Source organism: Hydra vulgaris, chromosome 01, assembly GCF_038396675.1.
Source record: "Hydra vulgaris chromosome 01, alternate assembly HydraT2T_AEP".
In the NCBI taxonomy this organism is placed as follows: domain Eukaryota; kingdom Metazoa; phylum Cnidaria; class Hydrozoa; order Anthoathecata; family Hydridae; genus Hydra; species Hydra vulgaris.
Window position 1 is genome coordinate 63850001 of NC_088920.1, and position 10000 is coordinate 63860000.

At 28.3% G+C, this 10000-nt stretch overlaps 2 protein-coding genes across 3 annotated transcripts in view; one reads left to right on the top strand and one right to left on the bottom strand.

The window, feature by feature from the left end:
* The window catches only part of LOC136075524 (uncharacterized), an 82070-nt gene that overhangs the window by 59133 nt on the left and 12937 nt on the right, over window positions 1-10000 (bottom strand). The gene's annotated exons all lie outside the window — the stretch shown is intronic.
* Window positions 4084-5391, top strand: LOC136075062 (uncharacterized). The gene is made up of 2 exons (XM_065787299.1): window positions 4084-4367; window positions 4544-5391. The coding sequence occupies exons 1-2, from the start codon at window positions 4106-4108 to the stop codon at window positions 5389-5391; spliced, it is 1110 nt and encodes a 369-aa protein (XP_065643371.1). The 5' UTR covers window positions 4084-4105.

Below are 10000 nucleotides of genomic sequence, written 5' to 3' on the forward strand. Positions count from 1 at the left end.
CACTTGGATTTATACTGACCCAAAATCGCTCTTTGACTTCTATTAGATAAGAAACTGGGAAGCTATTTAACTAATTTTTTTGAGAAGCCATAATTTTTTCTCTTGTAAATTAATTTCAAGTGTGAAACTTTATCAAAGCCCTTTGCTAAGTCAAAATATACAACATCTGCTGAAGTCTTATTGTTTAGATGGTTCGTTATTTCATCGATTATTTCAAGTAAGTTGGTTATACATGAATTAAAAAGTATAAAACCATATTGATTTTCCTTAATTAGATTGTTTTGTAGTAGATGATACATCATTTTATCTTGAATTATTCTTACAAACATTCTTCAAACAACTGTCGTAATGAATATTGGCCGATAATTTGCCGGATCTAATTTACTGCCACCCTTAAAAATTGGTGTTATATTTGCTAGTTTCCATTTTTTGGGAACTGTTGCATCACTGAAACTCTTTCCCATGTGAAGCAGCAAAAAAGTTCCAGAATAATTTTAAATCATGCTGTTCTTCCAACCAGGGTATTGCTGATGCAATAAAACGATTTTTAAATTGATTACTTGGCACGTCTGTCCAAACCTGTAGTATTTTAACACTAGATTCAATATGCTTAGATAATAAATTATGAACAAATACAAGAATAGATTCTTTTGAATGGCTTAAATCATCTGAAACTATGACAGCTGATGAGCATGAATTTTGGTACCAAAATACAGCAGTAAAAACAGTAACTTGCTTCTTGTGCCAATGTGCTGACTGCACTTCATCTTGCCACAAAGTTGAAAAATTTTCAGCAAAATCCACTTGAAGAACGGCTGTGTCTGGATTACTTTGAAGTTGGATCTTATGATCACGATATGTCTTTGATTGTTTCTGTTTAATAAAATAATGCCAAAGAAATGAAGGTAAAGATTTTGAAAAGGTGCTGTAAAGATCATCAACTCTTCCCTTTTTTCAATTTTTTTAATATATTCCTTTCCATTACCTTCTGCAACTTTTTCCCATTGGTACCATGTAATGCATTTATTCTTGTCAATTTCATTCAAGGCAAATAGATTATGAAACTTTGCAGCATCTTTACATGTTGTACACACATTATTATAACAAATGTCTTTTTCACTATCACATACAATGCTAAGAGAAAATTCATGTGAATACAATGGAAAATTTGAATCAAACTCGTGCAAGGCTTCAAGGATAAGAATTATATTTTGATGCTGTTGACAACAACAAACGTTTCTTGACATTGAACTAGACAAAAGCTAATGTGGTGGGCATAAACTAGCAAACTTTGATTTTCCGACTGATTCTTCAGGATAATCACTTTTAAAAACAGCATAAGCTTCATTAACATTCATATACAAATGACGTTTTTGCACAGTTTCTTTCTTTTTTCTTTAATCTCACCACAATGGTGTCTCTTTTACCGGGTGCTTGACGGGATATATCATCACGCTGATAAAAATCAAGAACCAATTTTGCAGTTAAAGCATCTAATGCATTTTTACTAAGTATTTTTTCTGGGCTTGGGATTTCATTCATTTTTGTTAAAAGCTTTTGTACAACTTTAGCCCTCTTTCTGGGTAATTTTGGTAGTGCTGACTCGGCTCTCTTAACAGCTTTTCCAAGAGTGCTTGCAGATTTGTAAGGGGGTGATGTAACAGTTACAGATTTTTTATTCTGCTCTTTTTTGTCTGCTCTTTCTCTTTCGCTGCCTTTCTTTTTCTCGTTCAGCCTCCAAATTAGCGAGTCTTCTTTCTTTTCTTTTTTTTGATTCTTTTTCTTTAACTACTTTTTCGCCAAACTTTTCTAACTGCCTTTCACTATATTTCTTTTGACGCTCAGCATGAGTAAGAGGCATGTTAAACCCTTGAAAGATTAAAAAAAAGGCAACACATTAGTTATGGAGATGCACGTATTACATCTAAGGCTCAATGGAGTTACAGTTATCCCTTCGAGAGGCTCTATGTATCTCAAAAGAGAGCCTCAAGGATAACTGAGCATTCATCCTCCAAATGTCGCCTTTGCAAAACATACCTATAATTTGTAGTTTTTGTAGAAAATGTAAAAGAAAGTAGGCCACTCAATAATCTGGGTCCTTAAAGTTGATAAAAACTAAATTGTGGTTTCAGTTTAGCAGTTTTAAATTTTGTTTTAAATGTTGTTAAAAAATTGTCACGCCGTGACGTCACGGCGTGACAGAAAAAGATTCTAAAAATAACTTGAGCTAATTATTTTTTTAAACATGTTAGTATTTTTTTAAATGTACTAGATTGAGTTCTCATTGCGCTGGATTTTTGAAACCCTAAGTTTTACTGGTAGTCTTAGAAATAAAACTATTGGTACCCTAATTGTCACAGCGTGACATGTCACAGCGTGACAATAGTGGTAATAGCATTTGATTAAAACAAATGGTATTCTGAATTCGTCTGGCAATAAGTATGTTTTTATCATAAGTAGGAATGATTAGTGCAGCTAAAAACTTGATTGCAATGAGCAAGACAGTTTTTGAATTTTTTATAGGTTCAATTGAGGTTTGGCGATTAAAAATGAATTAAATTATTGCAAAAACGTCTACTTTTACCTTCTGTTTCAGCCCATATTATTTTTTATAATAGCGGCATATCATAGTAAGCTATATATTTTCTGAAAGAGAAGAAGTAGAGCTTTCTACTGATATATAGTATTATCTATATTGGGTTGGTTTAATATTATCATTTTTTGTGAGACGGTCTTGGAATTGCTCAGTATCGATTAGTTCTTTACACTTTTTATGTTGTAATATATATTGTTTTTTTTAAATGCTAGACTTATTGCATGATAAGTATTTGAACCACAGTCTCTTTTAAATTAATTTCTTTCTTTAATTCTTTAGTTAACCATAATGGACAAATCTTTGGCTGAACATTTACTGATGGCACAAGTTTTGAAACTGACTCATTATAGGTTTTTATAAACAATTTATAACATTTATTAGAATTTTTATTTATAAATAACGTCTGCCAATTAACTCCATTATAAAACCGCGACATTTTTTCAAAATTTGTTTTACTGTATAAAATTTTTTTATTAGCTACATTAAGATGGATATTGGTATACACTATAAATTCATATGTTAATGAGGTATTCCATGAGAAAGTGGGACAGGCATGTAACCCACCATCTCAGATTTTCTTCATACTTTGTAAAAATGGTCACCTATATAACATAGACTACCTTGCAAAATTTTAGCACTGGTATCGAATAGGTTTTGGAGATATTGTTATTTTAAAATCAGCAGTTTTTAGCAATTTTTTATGTTCGGCGGCCATTTTGATTTTACTATAGTTTTTGTTTTACAAGTTACTGTTCAACTAAACATGTGATTAAGCTGAAAATTAGCACCAGTATAGTTTTTAGGACGAGGAATCAGAATATGACATTTGTTTTTAATGAAAATATTAAGAACTATATCAAAATTGGGATTGTACTTCACCTACAGATTTTTTTGAAATTTTAACAAAGATGGAAAGGAGGTCTGGTAAACATGGTAGCATTAATTTTTTGTAAAATTTTTTTTGTTTTTATTAAAATAGATATTTTAATGAGTGTTTTAATGCAAAATTTAGAGGTGGGTTTTTTGAAATTTTTTGTAAAAATATATGAGTAATATGTGAAAAAATAAGTTTTATAGGTCAGTGTTCATAATTTTTTTTAAATAATTGACATTGACAATTTTCATTAGTCATCAAATATTATACAAAAGAAAACTTTTTAACCTATTATATAAAGAAACTTTAATTCAGATAAATATTTCTTTTTAAAATAAATTTTTGCTTTCTAATTAATGTCATATAATGTCATCTTTCACTAAAACAGAAGAAACATTCAATATTAAAACATCAAAACTTAGTATTATTCTGATATTTTACCAGCTGTTGTTTCTTCACTGTAGCTAATCATTAAATTAAAAAAAATATATAAAATAAAAGTAAAAAATAAATAAATACATATTATCATATTTAAAAATACTAATGATAAAAGTTTTTTCCATTTTTAATAAATGTATATATGTCTGTGTATTTTGTGTTTATTTATAGCTAAATAAAATATAGAAATAAATAAAATGAACAAGATTTTGTGTTCAGTTGGTATTTTATCAAATGATCAATGTCATAAAATGGTGCACACGAAATCAATTGGATTGAAAGATTTATCAAGCTATTCAGAGAGAAATAGAAATTTATTATTATGGAGATCTGGGCTATCAATATTGAACGTTAATGTTAAAATCTGTTTACATCATGAGCAAATTTTACTTAACCGGTTTGCTAATTCCCAAAAAAAATGCATCGACCCATTTAAAAGGCATAAAACTAATATAAAAGGTAAATTTATATATTTTTAACTTATTGTGCTGTCTTTTTACAAAAAATGCATCTAGTACACTTTCAATTAGTTTGAAAAATTTTAATTTTTTTTTTTTATTTCTAACATTATTATATAATCTAAACTTTTATTTCCTAATTTTGGCGAATTTTATTCATTTATAATATATTTATAGGTGGTTTGCGAGAAATTGATATTCAACTGGCAAAAGATATGTGTTCAATTGGTATTGAAACAACGCCTGGTTTTAAAATGTGTCCTTCATGTCGAAAAGAAGTGGTAAAAAAAATAGATGATTGGTCTACTTTACAGGACCACAATGGTAAAGATGATTTTCTGGAACAAACATTTTTTGATAAAGACATAGAAATTGCACAAGAAAAAGAACTTATAAACACCAGTTTTGATAAATTAGATGTATCACCAGTAAAATTTCATGGGGTTCCACAACATGCTAAAATTTCTCTAGGGAAAAGAAAATTAATGCAAGCTACTGATGTTATGTCAAAAAAGCTATCAGTTATCCTCAATGTTAACGCAACAGACGTGAAAAATGATGTTACTGAGGAGCCCAATGTTGAACATCAAAAGAAAGCTGAAGATCTAGATAAATTAATACTTTCAATGCAAGAAAAGCTGAAAACAGCAAATAGAAGAGAAAAGATTCAGATTTTAACATTGGTTCCAGATTCATGGTCTTTAAGGAAAGCAACTGAAGTATTTAATATATCAAAGTCAACCATAACTAAAGCAAGAAAACTTAAATTTGAAAAAGGAATATTAACACTTCCAGAAAAAACTAACATTGTTAGAATTGAATTAGATAACATTGATAAGGTGGAAAGCTTCTATTGTAATGATCAATTTAGTCGGCAGTTGCCAGGTGTAAAAGATTTTGTAAGTGTATCCAAAAATAAACATGTATCAAAGCGATTACTTCTTTGCAATTTAAAGGAATTATTTATCGAATTCAAGCTAGAGCACCCTCAATCCAAATTGGATTTTCTAAATTTGCTCAGTTAAAGCCAAAATGGTGTATTTATGCTGGTCAAAAAGGAACCCATGCTGTTTGTATATGTGCAATACACCAAAACCTAAAGCTTATGCTTAGTGCAGTTAAACTGGAGAAGAATTACCATGAACTTATTGAGAAGATTGTTTGTAGCAGAGAGTCAAGGGAATGCATGGTCCATAGATGTAATCGTTGCCCTGGAATTCAAAATATTATAAATTATATAACTGCAAATCTATTGCAAAATGAAGGATCATTTGAAGAGAATGACAAAGTTGATAAAGATGAAATAATTGAATACAAACAGTGGAGTACAACAGATAGAGCAGAGCTTCTAAGTTACACATCTACAATAAGCGAATTCATTGAAAGTCTTAGTGAAAAACTTGATAGCATAACATCTCACTCTTATATTGCTAAAGCACAAAGTAAATATTTAAATACATTAAAGTCATCTATACCCATAAATGAAATTATTATTTTGGTTGATTTTGCAGAAAACTTTAAATTTATCATACAAGACGAAATCCAGAGTTACCACTGGAACCAACAGCAATGCACACTACATCCTGTAGTTATTTATAACAAAAGCGATGAGGGTGCTACTAAAAGTCAACCAACGTCTTTATGTTTTATATCTGATGACTTAACACATGATGTTGGATTTATTTATTGTATAGTAAAAAGAACTGTCCAATTTGTAAAAGAAATATTTCCCAATACCACAAAAATCCACTATTTCTCTGATGGTTGTGCTGGCCAATACAAAAATTGCAAACATTTTTTAAATTTATGCCATCATGTTGAAGATTTTGGGATGCAATGTGAATGGAATTTCTTTGCAACATCACATGGAAAGTCGCCATGTGATGGCATTGGTGGAACAGTTAAAAGACTTGTTTCAAGTGTTAGTCTTCAATGTCCAATTAACTTACAAATTCAGAACGCTGAAGAAATGTTCAACTTTTCAAAAGATAACATATTTGGCATCCACTTCTTTTTTTTAAAAGGCGAAGATATTTTATCAGTCCGTAAATCATTGGCTCTCTGATTGAATAATGCAAAGACTTTACCTGGTACAAGAAGTTTCCACCAATTTATTCCGCAGGATGCAACAAGCATAAATGTCAAAAGAGTCTCTGAGCAGGAGGAATTTTATCTAACATTCAACCTTACTGGCTCAAATCAATATCTTCAAGAAATCATTGCAGGAAAATATTGTATCTGCAAATATGATATGTTTAACTGGGTTGGTTTGGTATTAGAAGTTGATGAAAGAAATGAAGACGCCCTTGTAAAATTCATGCATCCTCATTTACCTAACACTTCATTTTACTGGCCAAGTAGAGATGATTGTTGTTGGGTTCCAAGCCCCATATTTTAATTATGATAAAAAAACCATTGTCTTCAAGAACAGGGCGCATATACCAGATAGACAGATGATTTGCCCAAAATCTAATCTTTAAATTAACTCAATCTTATTACACCAGTTTTCTTTTATAAGCAATTTACGAATTATTCAGACGCAAGTTCTGGTTCTTTATTGACTAGTTTTTTATTTAAAACATGTATTTATTTGATTATTTTGACTCAATATATTACATTTATTATGAATTTTTTATTTTAACTATTGTTAATGGGTTTTTTTTCTTATAATTGACGTTTTCAAAATAAGCAATTTCTTAATAAGTAATCTATATGTAATTTTTCATTATAATTTGTTTAATTATTTATAAAAATCCTCAAAAAACCCACCTCTCAATTTCGTACCAAAAAACTCTTTAATATATCTATTTTAATAAAAACATAAAAAAACTCTCAAAAAATTAATGCTACCATGGTTACCAGACCTCCTTTCTGCCTTTGTTAAAATTTCAAAAATAGGTGAAGTAGAATTCCAATAGGTGAAGTAGAATTCCAATATTGATAAACTTCTAATTGTTTTCATTAAAAACAAATATCATATTCTGATTCCTCGTCTTTAAAACTATGCTGGTGCTAATTTTCAGCCTAATCACATGAATACTTGAACTGTAACTTGTAAAACAAAAACTATAGTAAAATCAAAATGGCCGCTGAACAAAAAAAACTGCTAAAAATAGCTGATTTTAATGTAACAATATCTCCAAAACCTATTCGATATCAGTGCTAAAATTTTGCAAGGTAGTCTATTTATATAAGTGACCATTTTTACAAAGTATGAAAGGAATCTGAGATGGTGGGTTACAAACCTTAAAAATTTGTCCCACTTTCTCATGGAATACCTCTAATATATCATGACTTTTATTTGAATCGCCCGATAAAGATTCGTGTTTTATTTCAAGAATTCTATTGTTTTTATTAGTGATAATTAAGTCTAAAATATTTTCCTTTATCTCTTTTATTTGAAAAGTTGGTTTAAAGACCATTTGAAAAAGATAACAATTATTTAAGGTTGTAACAAAACTGTTTTCATATGTATTTTCCGACAAATGTTCACTAAATCCATATTTGTTCCATTTTATCTTAGGCAAGTTAAAGTCTCCATTAATTAGAAGATAATCTACTTCTTTTCGACTCACTAATTTTTTTCTTCATAAATGACATCATTTAGCTGATTATTAAGCTCTGTTGTTGCATTTGGTGGTCTATATATGCACCCTAGTAAAATTGTTTTATTTGCTACTTTTATTTTGCACCAAATGTGCTTGGTACTTTTTTAAATATGATATTAGAAATTTCAGAAGATTCAATAGTTCTGTTCATTAATATACAAACACCACCCTTTCTTCTACCGTCAATTCGGTCTCTTCTATATATTGCGTACCCAGGTAAATCTAAATATGTACTAGATTGAAATCAAGTTTCGATCTAGTACATATTTAGATTTACCAATATATTACCAATATATATATATTTTATCAATATATATTATACAATATATATATTTTATCAATATAGATTATACAGTATATATATATTTTATCCATATATATTATAAAATATATTACCAATATATATATATATACATATATATTTAAAATATATGTATGTAAAATATATGGATCCCAAACTCCAAACACATGTTGTGTTCATATTAAAGATAATGTTAAGAAAAGGTTTGAACCAAGTTTTTTTTATTAAATGTAAATAATGAATACATACCAAGAAAAACTTTTTATCTTATTTTAGTCGAAGCTCGCATTCTCAATTTTACTCAAAATATTGGAGTCTTTAAACTATACATTGCAATCTACAGACTTTGGTAATTCCTTTGAAGCGCATTTAATTCACAAAAATTTTAGTATTTGACGTCATGGTACACTTTTAACAAATAAAACTCTGGAAAAATTTTTATTTATTTGTATTCACAAATTTTTTAATTATTTGTTTAGTTATTTATTTTCTAATTTTAATATTCAAAAAGATATTAAAAACCTCAAATATTTTAAGCTTGTTTGTTGCTATAAATTGTTATTGCAGTATGTTTAATATTTATAAATGATGAAGTATTTATTATCTCAATCAAGATTCTGATAAAAAATGGTTTTATATCAATTACCTGTATAAAATTAGTAACAGCATTTTTATTTGGTTAGACAATATTTCGTCTGAATTTGCTTTGCATGAAGTTCTGGAAGTCAAACAAAAAAAACTTAGTTTAAATAATCATATCAAAATATATTTAAAACAAATGATTTTAATGACAGGGGTACTATAGCCTTTTCATAACAAAAGTAGGTATAAATAAATAACTAAATAAAAAGTTTAACATTAAATATCTTTTTTTTATTATATTGTAACTGTAAATATTGAAATATTACCTTGAACTAAATTTACTTATTATTTAGGATGACTAAGCAATAAATAAAAAGCCCCTAAAAATATGCGATACTGTGTTGTTTTATTCTGAGATCAAAAAAAGCCCTTGGAATATATTTGTTCTCATAGTATGAAAAATATATTAGAGAAAAAACAAAGTTTTCTTGTCTGACATTCCGGACAACTCAAACTTTGCATGAAAAAGTGAGACATCACATCGTCTATTGTTTTTCATCAGATGTTTTCGCATATTCACAAAATTTATCTTACTTAGCCATATGAGAATATATTTAATTAAATTTATTTTAAAAACATGTATTTTTTTTTTCTTTTTTATTTACAAAATTATAATTAATATGACTAAAGGTTGCAAAATTGTGCAAAAGGTTACAAATTTGCATTACTGTAGTGTTTATTGGAAAACTTTTATTAGTCAACTTTGTTAGTTTTTTAATTTCCCATGTTAAGTGACATGTGATAAATTGGGAAATACCAAATATAATATGTTTTTTAACGTGCGTTACAATATTTTGACAATTTAAATCAAATCAGCATATTTAAAAATTTTTTATAATAAAAAAATTGAACAGTTTATCAAATATTTATAACTAATACTGTCAGTTAATGAAAATAATTGTTATTAAATACCTTTTTCGACGGGTGAACAAAAAAAGTTTTAGTGTAAAAACGACGAGAGAAGTTAGAAAATAGTTCCCATTGTTTAAATGAAATTAAGTAAGATTCAGAATGTATATCCTGCGCTCTCTCTGCACAAAAACAAGAGCCCTTACCTATAACCTTCTATATAATGTAAAATAC

Coding starts and splice junctions, on each gene's coding strand:
- LOC136075062 (XM_065787299.1), top strand. CDS start 4,106: ATGAACAAGATTTTGTGTTCAGTTGGTATTTTATCAAATGATCAATGT. Junction 4,368..4,543: donor GCATAAAACTAATATAAAAG/GTAAATTTATAT, acceptor ATATATTTATAG/GTGGTTTGCGAGAAATTGAT.